This window comes from Tachyglossus aculeatus, chromosome 26 (assembly GCF_015852505.1).
Source record: "Tachyglossus aculeatus isolate mTacAcu1 chromosome 26, mTacAcu1.pri, whole genome shotgun sequence".
NCBI classification, from domain to species: domain Eukaryota; kingdom Metazoa; phylum Chordata; class Mammalia; order Monotremata; family Tachyglossidae; genus Tachyglossus; species Tachyglossus aculeatus.
In genome coordinates, this window is record NC_052091.1 from 8573880 (window position 1) to 8593923 (window position 20044).

The 20044-nt window shown below is 50.2% G+C and overlaps 1 protein-coding gene across 1 annotated transcript in view; it reads left to right on the forward strand.

Annotated features, from left to right (window-relative positions):
• Window positions 1-1289: 1289 nt before the first annotated feature.
• Window positions 1290-20044, forward strand: part of SMAD6 (SMAD family member 6) — an 82767-nt gene continuing 64012 nt past the window's right edge. The window contains exons 1-3 of the mRNA XM_038766996.1: window positions 1290-1461; window positions 1508-1990; window positions 16987-17043. Coding sequence (XP_038622924.1) covers window positions 1290-1461; window positions 1508-1990; window positions 16987-17043 — 712 coding nt within the window. The remainder of the gene's footprint in view (window positions 1462-1507; window positions 1991-16986; window positions 17044-20044) is intronic.

A 20044-nucleotide genomic window follows, 5' to 3' on the forward strand; every position in this document is an offset into this window, starting at 1 on the left:
CCCTCTCCATCCTCCCATCTTACCCCTTCCCTTCCCCACAGCACCTCTATATATTTATATATATTTGTACATATTTATTACTCTATTTATTTATTTAACTTGTACATATCTATTCTATTTATTTTATTTTGTTAGTAGGTTTGGTTTTGTTCTCTGTCTCCCCTTTCTACACTGTGAGCCCACTGTTGGGTAGGGACTGTCTCTAGATGTTGCCAGCTTGTACTTCCCATGCGCTTAGTCCAGTGCTCTGCACACAGTAAGCGCTCAATAAATACGATTGACTGATTGATTGATTGACTCCCAAGCGCTTAGTCCAGTGCTCTGCACACAGCAAGCGCTCAATAAATACGATTGAATGACTGAATGGCCCCTCGCGCGTGTCTCCCCCCCACCCCTCTGCCGTCTTTGTGAGTGTGCGGACGGGCCCGGCCCGGGCCGGGGTCGGTTGGGGGGGGTCGGGGGTGGGAGGTCAGAGGTCAGGGGAGGGTGGGGGCGGCTCCCCGGGCGCGGGCCGCGCGTTCTCCTTTAAGAGGGAAGAAACTTGAAACCTTGTTTGCGCAACAATCAGCGCAGCAGAGAGCCGCCAAACTGTCTAGACGGGGAGAGGAGGGGAGGGGACGGAGGCGGCGGCCAACCCCTCCGCCGACCCTCCTAGGGGGCCCGCTCTCTGTGTGTGTGTGTGTGTGTGTGTGTGTGTTGGAGGAGAACAAAAAAGAGCGACACACACATATAGACAGGCAGAGGGAGAAGGACCAGCGCGGACAACCGGGAGACCCTCCCCTTCTTTCTCCCTTTCGGCCTTATTTTGGGGGAGGGGGGTGTGTGTCGGGGCCGGATTGTTTTCCATGGCGCGACCCCGGGGGCAGGAGCCCCCCGAGCCCACCCGCCCGGCCTGAACCGGGGGTGGGGGACCCCCCTGCCCGGAGGGGAGACCCCCTGCCCGGCCTGCCTTCCCTCGGCGCCTGTTGTCTTTGGGGTCAGAGGTCGCGTTTGCGGCCTGCACCCCACCGGGCACCGTCCGGGGGGTGGATGCGGGGCTTCGGGGGTCTCGGGGCGTCCTGGCTGTAGCCCCCTTTTCCCGCCGCCCCCGGCCCCCGATGTGGCCGCGCTGTTGCGATCTATCGGCGACAGGCTGTGCGGGGCCGGGCGGCGCGGGGCGGCGGCGGCGGCGGCGGAGGAGAAGGAGAAGGAGGAGGAGGAGGAGAAGCTGCATGCGGGGCCGCCGGGCCTGAGCGGGCCCGCCCCCCCCCGCCGGCCCCCCCCCGGCCCCCCGCCGGACCCTCTATCGCATGTTCAGGTCCAAACGGGCGGGGTTGCTAAGGCGACTGTGGAGGAGCCGCCTGGGGTGGGAGCGGCCGGGGGACCGGGGCCACCGGCTCCACAGCCCCAGCGCCCCGGACCCCGGCGGGGCCCCCCCCCGCGCCCGACGACGGCCACCACGACGACGAGGAGGGACAGGAGGAGGAGGAGGAGGAGGAGAAGGAAGAGGAGGAGGAGGGGGGGACCCCCTCGGGGTCGCCCCGCCGGTGCCCGGGCCGCCCCGGGCCCCCTCCGGACCCCCCGACCACCTGCTGCCTGTTCCCCGAGCGGGAGGGGGGCCCGGCGCGACCCCCTGCGCGACCCTCCCTGCCGGAGCCGGACCTCAAGGCGCTCGGCTACTCCCTGCTGAAGCGGCTGAAGGAGCGGGGCCTGTGCAGCCTCCTGGAGGCCGTCGAGTCCCGCGGAGGCCTGGCCGGGGGCTGCGTCCTCGTGCCCCGGGCCCCCTCGGAGGCCCACGACCCCCACCACCACCACGGCGCCGCCGCCGCCGCCGCCGGGGAGGCCTCCTTGGCCCCGCACCTGGTCCTCGCCCGCCTGTTCCGCTGGCCCGACCTGCAGCACGCCGCCCAGCTCAAGCCCCTCTGCGGCTGCCACAGCTTCGCCCACCCCGATGCCCGCAGCCCCCTCGTCTGCTGCAACCCCTACCACTTCGGACGCCTCTGCGGACCAGGTCGGTCGCCGGGGGCCCCTGCTGCCGCCCACCCATGGGCCCAAGGGTCTCCATGGTGTCCTTAGGGTGCTCCTTGTGAAGCCTTTACTGCGCCGTTGTCAGCCCTACGGGTCTGTTTGGGCACGCAGAGGGGGTTCGGAGGCGTACACGTGAATGGGTCTGGATGTGGATACGCGGGCGCACAGTGTGCCTGGGTTTGGACGGGGCTGCCTGGATGTAGGTGGGCGCGGAAGGCGTCGGGTTGGGATAGGGGTGGGTGGGTGGATGGGTGTACAGAATGCATTGAGGTTTGGGTAGGTGTGGGTGTGTGGATGTCTGTGCAGAATGCATGGGGGTTTGGATAGGTGCGGGTGTGTGGATGTGTGTGTAGAGTGGATGGGGGGTTGGATAGGTGTGGGTGTGTGTGCAGAGTGGATGGGGGTTTGGATAGGTGTGGATGTGTGTGCAGAATGGATGGGGGTTTGGATAGGTGTGGATGTGTGTGCAGAATGGATGGGGGTTTGGATAGGTGTGGATGTGTGTGCAGAATGCATTGAGGTTTGCATAGGTGTGGATGTGTGTGCAGAATGTATGGGGGTTTGGATAGGTGCGGGTGTGTGGATGTGTGTGCAGAGTGGATGGGGGTTTGGATAGGTGCGGGGGTGTATGCAGAGTGGATGGGGGTTTGGATTGGTGTGGGTGTGTGTGCAGAGTGGATGGGGGTTTGGATAGGTGTGGGTGTGTGTGCAGAGCGGATGGGGGTTTGGATGGGTGTGGATGTGTGTGCAGAATGGATGGGGGGTTGGATAGGTGTGGATGTGTGTGCAGAATGCATTGGGGTTTGGATAGGTGTGGGTGCGTGGATGTGTGCAGAATGCATTGGGGTTTGGATAGGTGTGAGTGTGTGGATGTGTGTACAGAATGCATTGGGGTTTGGATAGGTGTGGGTGTGTGGATGTGTGTGTAGAATACATTGGGGTTTGGATAGGTGTGGGTGTGTGGATGTGTACAGAATGCATTGGAGTTTGGATAGGTGTGGGTGTGTGGATGTGTGTGTGTGTGTGTAGAATACATTGGGGTTTGGATAGGTGTGCCTGGGTGGATGTGTACAGAATGCATTGGGGTTTGGATAGGGGTGTGTGTGTGTGTGTGTGTGTGTGTGTGTGTAGAATGCATTGGAGTTTGGATAGGTGTGCCTGGGTGGCTGTGTACAGAGAGTGCATTGGGGTTTGGGTAGGTGTGGGTGTGAATGTGTGTGTAGGATGCATGGGGGTTTGGATAGGTGTGGGGGTGTGGATGTGTGTTTGTAGACTGCATTGGGGTTTGGATAGGTGTGCGTGGGTGGCTGTGTACAGAGTGCATTAGCGTTTGGGTAGGTGTGCGTGGGTGGGTTTATGTGAAGAAGGCGTTTGGGTGTGTTTATATGATGATGGTGGTGGTATTTGTTAAGCACTTGTTATGTGCAAAGCACTGTTCCAAGTGCTGGGGGGGATACAAGGTGATCACGTTGTCCCATGTGGGGGCTCACAGTCTTAATCCCCATTTTACAGATGGGTAACTGAGGCACAGAGAAGTGGCTTGCCCGATAGGTGGGTAGTGGTGTGTACGTGTCTAGAAAATGGATTTGGGGATGTGTATATCTACCTATCTATCTATATATCTATCTGTCTATCTATATACATATAGATGATAGATATAGATATATATGGGGGTGGCTGTTTCGGTGTGTATATTTGCGTGTGTGTGCCCGCGCGTGGAGACTGCAGATACACGTGCGCTCCCTCATGGGGCGAGTTCGGATCCACGTCCAGGTGGTGGCCACACGTGTCCATTTGGGGGTCCCCCGGGCAAGACTGAAATTCCCCGGCCCCGACGCGGATTCCCCCCAACCCCTTTTAGGCCGGGGTTTCAGCCCCCTCCCGGCCCCAACTTGTTGGTTTTTTTATCAGCGCCGTCGAGGTCAAGTAAGATGGGCGGGTTTTATTTTACATGCGCCTTCCCCGCCCCTTCTTCATCCTCTGTGGCAGAAAGATGGACAGGAGGAGGTTATCCGCGGACTGGCTAGGCAGCCCCTGAATAATTGAGCGGGAACATCCACCGAGCCGGCGGTTGAAAAACATACTTTATGTCTGTGAGCGTCTGCACGCTGGGCTGTGTGTTTGTACATGCGATGACCAGGTGTGCCTCTTCCCATCTGCCACATGAGTGTGTAGGTGATGCCTGTGAACACACAGATAGAGCTAATTAATGGGTGTGCGTCCACACAGGAGCTGTGTGGGGGTGTACGTGATGCATAGGAGTGTACAAGTGCATGTATGTAGATGTGTACCTGGCCTATGGGGTGGACAAATGTGACTGGTGCATGTACATATTAGTGTACCTGTGCGTACCTGATGCATCGGAGTACACTGATAGGACTACTGGGTGTGTGTGGATACATTAGCAAATATGTATGTATGACACATACGTATGACAAGGGTGTGCTTGTACATAGCATCTGTGAGAATCCATGATGTTCAGGGGTGCACAGATAGGGCTAGTGGGTGCCCATGCCCATACATAAATGAATACGTGGTGCAAGGGGGTGCACAGATAGGGCGAGTGGGTATGCAGGTCCACATTAACATACATATATAGATGTGTTCACGACGCATGGGGTGCACAGATGTGGCTAGTAGAGACGCATGTACACAGTAACAGCAAATGTGTATGTCGATGTTCATGGGCTTATCCTCTAGGAGACTGTGTCCATGGATCACATGCCCAGGTAGAGCAGGTCCTTTGTAAACTTTCGCCTCCACTTTAACTTGCGAACCCCACCTGCCCTCTTGACACCCCTTCCCTCCCCTCTCAGACCCCAGGCCCCCCGGTGCCTCTGGATCTGAGTCTGGCCACACACTCACACCTGGTTCTCGAACCCTTCAGTTGGGAGTTGGGCAAAGGCCCCTTTCCCAAGTTGTCCACCACATCTGGCAAGATCCAACCGGGGAGGGCTGCTAGACGAGGGGCGGAATTGCAGGGAGAACCCTGTTCTGTCTTTTCTTTGTCAACAGAATTGTCTCTTGGGGGTCTGGCCCCCTGTGGAAGCCGGACCCCTTCTCCCTGTGACGGTTGGGACCATCACACCCCCTTCTGTTTGTCAGCTGTGTGGATTCCGGCTGTTCTAGTCAGATCCTCCTTGGCTTCTGCCAAATTCAGATGTAGAGAGGCACCGAGCAGAGCCCCAATGCCATGATTGCCAGCAGCCAGACACCCTATATTTGCTCCCCTTTCAACCATGTTTGAGTGGGATGGCCATGTAAGTCACAGAAAGGTCACTGGTGTATGTAAAGAGGGCTAAAGTTGAAGGAGAGGGTGCCCTTGATAAGAATAATGATTGTGGTTCTTGTTAAGCACTTACTGTGAGCATCTGTACTATGTGCTTACACTGTTTTACGTGCTGGGGTAGATACAAGTTAATCAGATGGGACACAGTCCCTGTCCCAAGTGGTGCTCAGTCTTAATCCCCATTTTTGCCAGTGAGGTAACTGAGGCCCAGAGAAGTGAAGTGACTTGTCCAAGGTCACACAGCAGACATGTGGCAGAGCCGGGATTAGAACCTACGTCCTTCTGTCTTTCCAGATAGTGCTCTTTCCACTAAGCCACGCTGCTACTACCCCCTGAGGAATGGGTAGGAGAAGAGCGAATGACTGAGGATGAGAAAGACATTTCTCATTGTGGGTAGAGAATACGGTCACCAACTCTGCTGTGTTGTTCTCTCCCAAGCACTTAGTACAGTGCTTGAGTATAGTAAGTGCGCAGTAAATATGATTGATTGATTTGGTCCCTGGAACCCTTCCCTGACTGCCTCCATTCATTTAGTGAGGAGGGGAGAGGTATGCTAGTACCCCATAGTTTGCCCAGATCTTAGTTTCATTTCCCCCAGAAGAGATGTGTTAATGTGTGTTGGTAGTGGGAGTTGAGGCAGGGTGTGTCAGTTGGCGTGACTGTAGAACGTAAGTACCTGGTGGGCAGGAATCACGCATACCAACTTTGTTGTGTTTTACTCTCCCAAGCACTTGGTATAGTGCCATGCACATAGTAAGCACTCAAGAAATACTGTTGATTGGTCGTTGGGTTCAGGAGATGCTATCTGGATGAGCGGCTGGAGGCCTGTCTACCAACTTGTTTTGGAGGATAAGTTGGGGGTGGGAAGGGGATTTGGGGTATTGGCAAAAGGCTTCCTTACTTTGCTCTGGTTCGGGACCAAAGCAGCGTGGCGAGTGACTAGAACACGTGCCTGGGAGTCAGAAGGACCTGGGCTCTGGTCCCGGCTCTGCCGCTTGTCTGCAGTGTGACCTTGGGCAAGTCGCTTCACTTCTCTGGGCCTCAGTTCCCTCACTTGTGAAACGGGGATGAAGACTGTGAGCCCCGGGTGGGACAGGGACTGTGTCCAACCCGATTTGCTTGTATCCATCCCAGCGCTCACTACAGTGCCTGGCACATAGTAAACTCGTAACTCTAGACTGTGAGTTCGTTGTGGTCAGGAAATGTCTGTTTATTGTTCTGTTGTCCTCCCCCCATCTCCCAAGTGCTTAGTACAGTGCTTTGCACACAGTCAGAGCTCAATAAATACGATTGAATGAATGAACAGATACCACAGTTATTATGACAGGCCCGGTATCTCTAGACTCCTGGGAAACTGGGAAACTCTTTGGGGTGATATGTGTGGGGCGGTGACCCTCGCTCTTACTAATCCCGTCTTTCCCCAGGGTTTCTCCCTGCACTGGGGAACTGGCTGCTTCTCCCGTAGACTTGGGAAGGAGCCAGCCCTCCCCTGGCTGCTCCGAGCCCAGATTTGGAGCTCCTGGGCCGTGCTCTCCCTTCCCAGGCTCTTCGGCCTGGGACGCAGGTTGGAGTCCAGTTTCCCCTGGAATCATCCGCCTCGGTTACCCCTTCTCACCCCTGACCTGCCTCCAGACTGGTTTGCCCTTTACCCCGTGCTGTATTTCGACCCCCGCCTCCGCCCTCCTGTAAAATATCCCGGTCACCCCAATGGCCCCTGATCAGTGCCAGTTTGGGAGGGACATGGGGGTGGGGCTGCTGTGCCTCTGTCAGTTGGCAGGAGGGTGAGTAGTCTCCGGGCTAGGGGCCGGGGGTTTGGGGGTCCCGGGCCTTCTTGAGGTGCAGGGCCACGGGGCGGGGAGGGCAGCAAGGCGGGGAACGGGACACCCCTGGGTCCGCTGCCGAGCTGGGGCCCTGCCACCCTGGCTCCCTTGGCCCCGGCGGGCACATAGCTGGTGCTCGCTGGTGCGTGGCCTGATAAAGGCTCCTGCTTGTCCGTCCCCAGTGCCTGGAAGAAGTCTAATTACTGGGGACTGTGGCCTGGCGTGATCCGGTGGGAGGGGAGGAGAGGGGAGGACAGGGATGGGACCCAGAGGGATAGAGAATTGTGCAGCTAGGAAAATAATAATAATAATAATAATAATGGTATTTGTTAAGCGCTTACTATGTGCGAAGCACCGTTCTAAGCGCTGGGGGGGATACCAGGTGACCTGGCTGTCCCACGTGGGGCTCACAGTCTTAATGCCCGTTTTCCAGATGAGGTAACTGAGGCCCAGAGAAGTTATGTTGCCTCTTCTGTAAAGTGGGGATTAAGATTGTGAGCCCCACGTGGGACAACTTGATCACCTTGTGTCCTCCCCAGCGCTTAGAACAGTGCTTTGCACGTAGTAAGCACTTAATAAATGCTATTATTATTATTATTATTATTATGTGGTTTGCCCAAAGTCACACAGCTGACAAGTGGCAGAGGCAGGATTCGAACCCATGACCTCTGACGCCAAAGCCCTTGCTTCTCTGCCACACAGACATACACTCACATACCCCCAAGCCCCAAGCGACTCGGACACCTACGGAGTGATCCATGCATTTGCACAGTCAGAATAATTATGGTACTTGCTAAGCACTTACTATGCGCCAAGCATTATTCTAAGCACTGAAAGATGGCCAGACATAAATGCACACATCTATTGGACACACAAGTAATTGTGGTTTTTGTTAAATGCTTACCTCTGTTCTAGGCCCTGTACTAAACACTGGGGTTGATGCAAGCAAATCAGCTCAGACACAGTCCCCGCCTCATGTGGGGCTCACACTCTTCATCCCTATTTTCCAGATGAGGGCACTGAGGCCCGGAGAAGTGTAGCGACTTGCCCAGGGCCACACAGCAGACTAGTGGCAGAGTCGGGATTAGAACCCAGGTCCTTCCGACTCCCAGGCCCGGGCTCTATCCACTGGGCCATTCTGCTCCTCCTTGTCTGCTGTGTGACCTTTGGCAAGGCACTTCATTTCCTTGGGCCTCAGTTACCTCATCTGTAAAATGGGGATTAAGAAGGTGAGCCCCATGTGGGACAGGGACTGTGTTCAACCTGATTACCTTGTATCTACCTTAGGGCTTAGAACAGTGCTTGGCACCTAGTAAGTGCTTAACAAGTACCATTATTATTATCACTATTAGTAATTACACAAATAAATAAATGCATTTTCACCTCTCCAGGAGGCCTGGTGGGTTTAAGGATCCTGCCGTATCCTCTGGACCGTGAGCTCATTGTGGGCAGTGAATGTCACTGTTTATTGTTGTATTGTACTTTCCCAAGTGCTTAGTACAGTGCTATGAATATGATTGAATGAGTGAGTGAATGAATGAATCCTCCCTGCTGGGTGAAGAGGGAGGGTGGGGAGCCGGTAGTTCCATGTCCCTCTGTTCCATTTCGTGGAAATGATTCCCGTGGACAGAAATTTGAAGGAATACTTTAATCACGGATCCAACTAGTGTTTTAAAACTCCTTTCTACCAAAAGTATATATTAACTCGGGCTCTTTGCTTCACCACCGTTTTCTTTTTCTGTAATTATTTTCAGTAAATGGCTATTATCTAAATTCTCCTGGAGAGAGACAGAGAAAGAGGGAGAACTTTGAAATGACTCGAGAAGACAGCCTAGAAAAACATAGGTTTCTTGGGCAAAGGATATGGGAATTAAAACAGGCTAAAAAGTTTTTTCTTATTTGCCCTGGCATTATCCCTTTGAAATGAGTTCAGTTTCCAGTTGTGCTTAAAAAGCACCCCCCTCCCCTTCTTTTTTTCTCCTTCTTCTTCTTTCCCTCTTTCCTGAGGAGGTCTCTTCTGCTATTTAGGTGAAGAAGTGGTGATAATATGTAGTTTGCATATTGCTGGCGCCAGCCGGACTAGCTGTTTATCTGACTGACTGGAGAATCTAGGCAATTAACTGGTGTCTTCCTTAAAGCTGCAGCGTCCCTTTTCAGCTACTCTTTCGGCCTGCTCTGGCTTCGTTGGGCTCGCCGAGGCTTCTGGGGAGCCTTGACCAATTCTCCCCCAAAGAGGGTGGGCTGACCAGTGGAAGGGACCCCCCCTCCAACCCCCCGAGCCTCTCCTTTGCCAATATGGACATCCAAGAGAAGGGCAAAAGAATAGAACAGAAGATAAGGAGTTCAGGTCAAAGATGACTACCATCTCTTAATTGAGTTTTCGCCATCTGCTCTTAATGGGGCACCCAGTGGTATTCATTCAGTCGTATTTGTTGAGCGCTTACTGTGTGCAGGGCACTGTACTAAGCGCTTGGGAAGTACAAGTTGGCAACCGTGGTAGTGAGAGAGCTCTGAGTTAGTCCTGCCCTTCTAGACTGTAAGATCATCGTGGACAGGGAAAATGTTTACCAACACTATGAGAAGCAGTGTGGCCTAGTGGATAGAACTTGGGACTGGGAGTCAGGGGGACCTAGGTTCTAATCCTGGTTCTGCCACTTGCCCACTGGGTGATCTTGGGAAAGTCGCTTCACTTTTCTGGCCCTCAGTTACTTCGTCTATAAAGTGTGCATGAAAACTGTGAGCCCCAAGTGGGACAGGGACTGTGTCCAACCTGATCAGCTTGTATCTCCCCCAGCACTTAGTTTAGTGCCTGGCACATAGTAAGCACAGAACAAATACCATTTAAAAAACCCCCCAAAAAACTCTTGTGTTGTACTCTGCCAAGTTCTTAGTACAGTGGTCTGTGTGTAGTAACCACTCCGTAAATACCACTGATTGATTGATTGACTGATTGTCATGAATGGTCAGCAGCAGATTTTGCTTACTCTTAATATATTTTATAATAATAATGATAAGTGGGGTATTAAGTGCTTACTCTACGTCGAGCACTGTACTAAGTGCTGGGGTAGATAAAAGAGATTCAGGCCAGACACAGTCTCTCTGTCCTGTGTGGGGCTCACAGTCTAAGGAAGGAAAACAGGTACGTAATCCCCATTTTACAGATGAGGAAACTGACACCTAGAGAAGTGAAGTGACTTGCTCAAGGCCACCCAGCAGATGAGTGGCAGAGCAGGGATTAGAACCCAAATCTGCTGAGACCCAGACCCATGCTCTTTCCATTAGGCCACACTTTTGCCCCTTTTAACATGAAGAGGCCACGGGATTTGATTCCAGGGGAAGGGAATTTGCTGTGAGGGGTTATTGAAGACCGTGAGCGCCATGTGGGCATGGACTGTGATCAACCCAATTAGTTTGTATCTAACCCAGTGCTTAGTATGGTGCCTGGCACATAGTAAGCACTTAACCGGTATCATAAAAAAAAAGTTGTTCGGAGCACTGGAGTAGATACAAAATAAGCAGGTCGGACGCAGGCCCTGTCCCATATGGGGCTCGAGGTGTAAAGGGGAAAGAGACTTTACAACACTGGTCTCCTTAATAGGGATAACTTATGGTGGGTCCTGGGGGAGTTTCCGGGAGCTCCGGGAAAATGGGATAATAGAGTGGAAAGACCAGGCGGGGCCGTGACTGTCTGGTCAGGAGGTGGTGTTCCCAGGGAGGCCTGCCATATCCACTGCACAACCCTTGAGGTAAAAATTGGCTTACCCAGTTTTTGGTTGTTTCTTTTAAAATGGTATTTGTGAAGCGCTTACTATGTGCCAGGCACTGTACCGATACAAGCGAATCCAGTCTGACACAGTCCCTGTCCCATGTGGGGCTCACAGTTTTCATCCCCATTTTTCAAATGAGGTAACTGAGACACAGGGAAATGAAGTGACTTATCCAAGGTCACGCAGCAGACAAGTGGCAGAGCCGGGATTAGAACGCAGGTCCTTAAGAACCCAGTTGTGAAGCCAAAAATGTGAGTGTAGGTGTATTTCTCCTCTCTACTTGATTACACGATTCTGGGCCATTTGGGGGTAAAATGTGGTATCCAAAAGCGCTGGTGTGAAACCAGCGCTTAGAAGAGTGCTTGGCCCATAGTAAGCGCTTAACAAATGCCAACATTATTTTTATTATTCCTTCATTTTAACCTGGTTGAAATGAGAAAACTGGTGCCGACGACGTTTTGACTGTAGACACGGTTTTCAGGAGCCAATTGTGTCTTAAATCAGTGGTATCTGTTGAGTGCTTACTGTAGGGAGAGTCCTGTACTAAGCACTTGGGAGAGTTCAGTACAGTCGAAGCAGTCAGTAGAGTTCAGTACAGTTGAAGCAGTCAGTCGATGGTATTTATCGAGAGCTTATCATGTGCAGACCACCATACTACAAGCACTTGGCAGATTACAGTATAGTGCAGTCCATCAATTGGTGGTCTTTATCGAGCACCTACTGCGTGCAGAACCCTGTATTAAGTGTTTCAAGCAGTGTGGCCTAGTGGAAAGAGCATGGGTCTGGAAGTAAGAAGACCTGGGTTCTAATCCCAGCTCCGCAGACTTGTCACTGTGTGATCCAGGATAAGGAACTTAACTTCTCTGTACCTCAGTTTCCTCATCTGTAAATGAAGATGAAATCCTACTCCCCCTGCTTAGACTGTGAAGTTCCATGTGGGACAGGGCCCATGTCCAATCTGAATATTTTGTATCTCCCCCTGGCCTTAGAACAGTGCTTGGCACCTAGTCAGCGCTTAACAAATATTATTATTATTACAGTACAATGGAGGTGGTAGAAGTAAGTTCAAGGGATTCCTGTAAATGTGTAGTTCATTCTTTGCCATATTAATTAAGCACTTATTGTCTACAGAGCACTGCAGTAAGTGCTGGGGAAAGTACGATATAACAATAAACAGAAACATTCCCAGCCTGCAGCGAACTTGCAGTCTAGATGCACAGACTGGATTGGAATTGGGAAGCCCTCCTTTCCTCTTCTCTCTGTCCCTTCTGCATCGCCCTGACTTGCTCCCTTTATTCATCCTCCCTTCCAGCCCCATGGTACTTATGTTCATATCTGTCATCTATTTCTTTCTCTTAATGCCCATCTCCCCCTCTAGACTGTCAGCTCTTTGTGGGCAGGGGTTGTTATATTGTGCTCTTCCAAGTGCTTAGTACAGTGCCCTGCACACAGTAAGTGTTCAATAAATGCGAATGACGGGGGGTGGGGGAAAGGTCCGTTTTTGTTTCTATTTGGCCTGCTCTCCGCTCCGGATTCACTTTCTAGTGAAGTTAAGTAACCTAAGTGACTTGCCCAAGGTCACCCAGCAGACAAGTGGTGGAGCCGGGGTGAGAACCCAGGTCCTTTCAATTCCCAGGCCCAGGCTGTAGCCACTAGGCCACACCGCTTCCAGTCAAAGGAGAGAGTGGGCAGGGAACACGTCTACCAACTTTGTTATATCCTACTCTCCCCAGTGCTTAGTACGGTGCTCTGCACCCAGTAAGCGCTCAATAAATACGCTGGATTGATTGATTACTTACTGAGGGCTAACTGTGTACAGAGCACTAATGATGATAATAATAATAATTATTATTATGGTATTTGTTAAGTGCTTGCTATGTGCAAGGCTCTCTACTAAGCGCTGGGGTGGATAAAAGTAAATCGGGTTGGACACAGTCCCTGTCCCACGTGGGGCTCACAGTCTTAATCCCCATTTTACAGACGAGGTAATTGAGGCACAGAGAAGTGAAGTGACTTTCCCAGAGTTACACAGCAGACTCGTGGCGAGCTGGGATTAGAATCCATGACCGTCTGACTCTCAGGCCTGTGCTCTGTCCACTCTGCCATGCTGCTTTAATGCTTGGAAAAATGCAATGTAACAGAGTTGGTGGGCATAATCCCGGCCTCCTAGGAGCTTCTGGTCTACTGGGGGACTGCCCCATAAGGAGCTCACAGTGTTATTGTAGGGACCGTCTCTATATGTTGCTGACTTGTACTTCCCAAGTGCTTAGTACAGTGTTCTAAGTCAGCTGGGTGACTTTGGGCAAGTCACTTCACTTCTCCATGCCTCAGTTCCCTCATCTGTCAAATGGGGATGAAGACTGTGAGCCCCCCGTGGGACAACCTGATCACTTTGTAACCTCCCCAGCGCTTAGAACAGTGCTTTGCACATAGTAAGTGCTTAATAAATGCCATTATCATTATTATTATTATTATTATTATTATTATTCTGCACACCGTAAGCGCTCAATAAATGTGATTGAATGAATGAATGAATGAATGTTAGAGATGAGGAAAGCAGATGTCTGGTCCCCATTTTACAGATGAGGGAACTGAGGCCCAGAGAGGTTAAACAACCTGCTCAAGGCCATACAGAACTCCAGGGGCAGAGCTGAGGCTAGGACCCAGGTTGCTAACCTCCCGGTCAGGTGCTCATTCCTCTAAGCTTCGGATGCTGTCGCAGATGAAACGCTCAATAAATACGATTAATTGATCAATTTGCATCTCACTGCACTCGCTCTTCTCTCTAATCCAGCTGTACTTTCTGGACCCCATCCCTAATCTGTTTTAATGCCTGCCTCCCTCCAGACTGTAAGCTCTGTGTCGGTAGTGAACATGTTGACCAACTCTGTTACATTGTACACTCCCAAGCACTTAGAACAGTGCTCTGCACAGAGTAAGCCCTCAGTAAATACCAGTGATTGACTGAATGATAAAACCCTCAGTGATTGGAAAGCAAGATGAGGCCAAAATGTTTTTAATTGCTGTGGAGTCCAGACTCTACCTTGTACAGTCAAGTTTCACGTTTTGAATCCTAAGGGTCTCATTAAATGCAGAGTTGGGTGAGATTCTCATTGCCTCATCTCAGGGGTCAGTCACAGGACAGACACGAGAAGCAGTGTTGCCTAGTGGGTAGATCCCGGGCCTGGGAGTCAGAAGGACCCGAGTTCTAATCCCCGCTCCTCCACTCGTCAACTGAGTGACCTTGGGCATGTCACCGAACTTTTCTGCACCTCAGTTTCCTCATCAGTAAAATGGGGACTAAGATTGTGAGCCCCATGTGGGACAGGTATTGTGTCCAACCCGATTAGCTCATATCAGTCCGAGTGCCCAGTTCAGTGCCTGGGACTGGAAGCCCCTTGTGGGCAGGGGTTGTCTCTCTTTATTGCTGAATTGTACTTTCCAAGAGCTTAGTAGAGTGCTCTGCACACAGTGAGCACTGACTAAATTCAATTGAATGAATGAAGTGCACAACGTAGACCATAAAAAAAATCATATTCTGGCACAAATGAAGACAAACCTCATAAGAATCTTTGGGATCACACATCAATCAATCAATCGTATTTATTGAGCGCTTACTGTGTGCAGAGCACTGTACTTATTGCTTGGGAAGTACAAGTTGGCAACATACAGAGACAGTCCCTACCCAACAGTGGGCTCACAGTCTAAAAGTCTATCTAATCTGATAACACTGACTCTTTCTCACTTTAGCCATGCTGTTATGTGGGTATCGAGAATCCCCCTAACTCCCCTGTTCCCCAGCAGTCTTCTACATGACCTCTTTTCTGCCTAGGTAGATTTTTCTGTATAATTGTGCAACGGGAATGTTTTGCTGATCCTGTGGCAGTCAGGTGGTCTTTTAAACCATCATGTTCTTCCCCTTCATACTTCCTGTTTATAGAGTGCCTTTTGTTTTCCAAAACTCTTTTTGCATCATCGATCTTGTGTTGTGTTGTCCTCACAACGTCCCTGTGAAATAGGGAGAAGCAGGCATCAGACTGGAAGCTCCCCATGGGCAGGGACCCCCATCTACCAACTCCACTGTATTGTGCTTTCCCGAGCACTTATGCTCTGCATCCAGCAAGTGCTCAATAAACACCGCGGATTGATTAATTTATACATGAGGAAACTTGAGGCACAGAGGGGTTAAGTGACTTGGCCAAAGTCACAGGTGGCAGAGCTGAGACTAGAATCCTGGACTGATTCCCAGCCCTCTAGACTGCAAGCTCGTTGTGGGCAGGTAATTTGACTGATTTTTGTTATATTGTACTCTCCCAAGTGCTTAGTACAGTGGTCTGTACACAGTAAGCCCTCAATAAATATGACTGATTGAATAAAAAAGCCACTCTGCTGTCACAATATTTTCAGGCAACTTTTCTCTTCCACAATTCTTGTTTGGATTGTATGGGATTTGTGAAGCTGTCACTGTGTGTCAAAAGCAGTTCAAAGTGCCGTGGTTGATACAAGTTAATTAGGTTGGATGCGATCCCTGCCCCATATGGGGCTCACAGTCTAAGAAGGAGGGAGAACTGAGGCACAGAGAAGTTACGTGACTTGTCTGTATTAAGATGTCGCTCCCTGGAGACTGGAAGCTCAGTGTGGTCAGGGAATGTGTCTGTTAATATTGTTGTGTGGTACTCTCCCAAGCGCTTAGTACAGTTCCCTACACACAGTCAGTGCTCGGTAAATACGATTGATTGATCGACTTCCCAAGGTCACACAGCAAGCAATTGGCAGAGACAGGGTTAGAACCCAGGTCCTCTGACTTCTAGGCCTGGGCTCTTTCCGCTAGGCCACGCTGCTTCCATGTAACTTCCAGTCACAGTCCTTTACTCCTCTGAATACTCTTCTCTGCTCTCCTTCTCTCCCAGTAAAAACCACTAAGCTCCCGTTCCTATCTGGTCTTCCGGTCCCGGTTATAAGGGACCCTCCTCCTGAATTCCAGAAATGGCTCCAGACATTGAAACACCCTGTGGAATCGGTGGTCACGTAACTTTTAGGGATTGTGAAGAGGAGAGCTATACACAGGTCGCCACTGCTAATTGTGTCTCTTAGCAATGGGGGAAAAGCATGGATTATTACTCCTTGTGTCATTAGTGATACTCCTGGTAATGATAGGTATGGCTGTGTTATTACCAGCGAGGTTTTGTTTTCAGTTAGTAAGCTGATGGCATTTGGTTTCATGTGTTAAAGATGGAGGGCCATTTTATTCCTGCAAATTGTTACTTGCCGTAAACCGAGAACCCGAGGAATTCTTCTGAACATTAAAGTATATGTTTTTTGAGGGGAGTATTTTAGGCAAATGAAGGGAAACAGAAAGAAAAATGCCACATGTATGAATTAGTGAGGAGTCAGGCTGGGTCTATAATGTGAAGAAAATCCTGGACTCAAGGCAAGTTTCTTGGAAGTGAGTTTCAACTCTCCCCTCCCCACGCAAACACCTAAATTGGCTTCATGAGAGGCAGTGTTTCTCACTCCTAATGAATAACTCATTCTGGGATCTTGACAACTGGGCTTAACGGGAAGACATGGGACAGGTTGGTCCGTTGTTTATGGCTTTGCAGGATCTGGTGAGGGAGGTGCTGATGTGGGTCAGCCTTATTAGCAAGTGTTAGAAACCTCTAACCTCTTAACAATTAACCTCTGTCAACCCCAGAACTTAGTACAGTGCTTGCCATCTAGTAAGTGCTTAACAAGCACCACAGTTACATGACGGAACATCCCACTAAAGTTACTGTACTTACCATATCCCGGCTCCGCCACATGTCTGCAGTGTGATCTTGGGCAAGTTACTTAACTTCTCTGTGCCTCAGTTACCTCATCTGGAAAATGGGAATTAAGACTGTAAGCCCCAGGTGGGCAGGGACTTTGTCCAACCTGATTTGTTTGTATCCACCCCGGGCCTGGCACATAGTAAGCGCTTAACAAGTACCAAAATTATTATTATATGTGAATATCCTCTTATAAGAAGTCATATATTTATTCGGAGACGCGAATGGGCTGGTTTGAGCGATGATTGTCCCCTAAAACCCGACAGTAACCCGCGATGTCTTGTCTTTTTCAGAATCTCCACCACCCCCTTATTCTCGGCTTTCTCCGGACGAGGAGCAAAAGCCGTTGGGTGAGTACGATGGACTTTTCTGGGGAGGGTTAATTCAGGGTTCGCTCCGGAGCTGGGGTCCGGAGAGTTCAGACAAGAGGGTGGGATAGAAATGCCAGGTGGCTGGTTTTTTGCATTTTTGAAGATGCTTTGGGGAAAAAGAAAGAGAAAGAAACACCTGAAGTGGCATCCCAATTCCCAACCTCCAAAGGAGAATAAAGTCGGAGTTTGAACTGTGCACTTGGACAGTGGAATGAGGGCAAGGTCTGGAGAGACAGTCGTGTGCTTGGGTTTGGCCTTGGACAAACAGAGCTGTGTGAGAACACCACCCCTACAGTTTTGTTTTTTTTTGTTGCATTTGTTACGATCTTACTGTGAACCCAGAACTGGACTAAGCGCTGAGGTAGATAAAAAGCTGTTGTGGGAAAACAGACTGTCTTTAAAACTTGGTATCTCTTCACCCACTGTTAACCTTTCTGTGACCTTTGACTGGCCAAGGTGGGTACTTTTCAACTTAACCACTCCCTCCCTCCTTCCCCTGTTCTTCTGCCCCCCAAATATGTATGCATGTGTTTTTACGTGTGCGCTCATTAGTACATATTTGTAATAAATATGTGGAGCATTAAATCTTTACCGAGAGAGCGTTCGTTCCCTTTGTGCTCAGCCAAGAATTTCACCTGAGCGGAAACAACTTTGGACTGTTTTAAAAAAGATTTCATATTAGTAAATAGAAACCCCTTGGCTCAGAAGAGGTGAACCCAGGTTGGCTATTTGTAATCTTTTTATTATTATTATTCTTAGTATCTTGTTAACAGAAAGAAAATGTTTTTCTTAATTGGCGGTCGATGGGCATCAGCCAGGATTCCTAGGGGATTGTGAGGAGTAGACCTGTTAAGCCCGGGCGAATGATTTCTTTTTTGTCTTTTTTTTCCTTTTTTTTTTCATTTAAGTTTGTGCCAAGAGTCATCCAGTATCAGGCGCTCCATTAAGGATAGTGAGTTTGGCTCCCTGGTTCAGATCCTGGCCATGAGGGAGCTATTAATACACGAGAGCCGCGGTCCATTTGCTAAATGGCACCCTAGTGGCTTGGGAGACTTTAACGTTCCTCCAGATAGCCAGCCTGCTCTCTATTTAGGGCTTAGTTTACTCCCCCAAGCAGCCTCGCCGGCGGAAGTGCTTATTAATCCAGGGAGTAAAGGAAGGCATTTTAGTGACATTTCCTAAATTCCAGCCGGGGACCGTGACAAGCCATTTTCATTAAAGACCGCCCTCCCTTCCAAGGAGATTAACAGCCGAGCCCAGGCCATGGGGCTCAGTGGAGATGGCAGATTGTGCGGACCGGCCTCCCTGAATGTTGCCGGGGTTGTCATTTGCTCGAACTCTTTTCCGAGGGCCGAGGGTCAGCCCTCCCGGTCGGGGTCGGCCCCTCTAAGACATTGGCGCAGCACTGTGAATCGCACTCAGTACGGTGCTTTGCACAAAGTCAGCACTTGATATGTCTGCTGGGCGACCTTGGGTAAGTCACTCCACTTCCCTGTGCCTCAATTAGCTCATCTGTAAAATGGGGATTAAGGGTGTGAGCCCCATGTGGGACTGGGATTGAGTCCAACCTGATTAACTTGTATCTACCCCAGTGATTAGAACAGTGCTTGGCACATAATAAGTGCTTAAAAGTACAGTAATAATAATAATAATTAATAAATATGATCAATTGTTGTTCAGTGTCAAGAATAATGATGATGATGGGGTTACGAGGACGGACGGAGTCCCTGTGCCACACGGGACTCCAAATCTGTCTTATCTCCATTTTCCAGATGGGGAAACTGAGGCCTAGAGAGAGGTTAAGAGACTTGCCCCAGATCACGTAGTAGGCCAGTGATGGAGCTGGGATTCAAATCCAGGTTTCCAGATTCCCATTCCCGTGTTTTTTCCACTAGACTGTGCTGCCTTCCTAGCAATCAAATCAGGAGTCTTGATTCCATCCAACAACAATGTGCTTTGTACACAGTAAGCACTCAGTGAATACAATTAAACGAGTGAACACCTTACTGTGTACAGATTATGGTGCTGAGCATCTGAGAGGGGACAGTAGAGGTAGAAGACCTGATCCCTGGCTTCGAGGAACCTTCACAAACAAACTTGCCTAAGTTCTTGCTCATAATTAATCAATCAATCAATCAGTGGTAGTTATTGAGCCCTTAACTGTGTGCCGAACACTGGGAAAGAACAGTACAATACAGAACAGTACAATCCTCTCATGACATATTCTCATTTTAAATCTCATCCGTGCCCTCCGTTTTCCATTATTCCCATTCCCGGTCACTTGTCGCTTGCAAACCTACTTAAAGTGAGCCTTACCACCTTGGGTTTTGCTTTGGAGTCACTGTGATTTAAAAGAAAAATAACGTCTGCATCTGACAGGAAGAGAAGACCAATGGGTGGATGTTGTGATTTCTGGTGCCCTGAGGAATTTTTTCAAAAGGAGAAAAAAAGAACTGTGGGATGTGGAACAAGGGGAAGCCTGAGTCTCTCCATCAGGCTGTTCTTTAGGGAAAGACTCCCAACATCATAAGAAGCAGCATGGCCTAGCTGATAGAGCCCAAGCCTGGGAGTCAGAGGACCTGGGTTCTAATCCCAGCCCAGACACTTGTCTGCCATGTGCCCTTGGGCAAGTCATTTAACTTCTCTGTGGCCTCAGTTACCTCATCTGTAAAATGGGGGATGAAGACTTTGAGTCCCACATAGGACATGAGCTGGGACCAACCTGATTAGCTTGTATCTACCCTAGCACTCAATATAGCGCTGGGCACGTAGTAGGCACTTAGTATATGCCATAAGAAGAAAACTAAACTAAAATACTCTTCAAAGTTCCAGACAAGTTCTGTCATATTGTGGTACAAAAACCAGGAGCATTTTGCCTCCTCTCTCATCCCCATGACTGTGAGCCCCAGCTGGGACATGGATTGGGTCCGATGTGATTAGCTTATATCTCCCCAGAGTTCAGTACAGTCCCTGGCACATA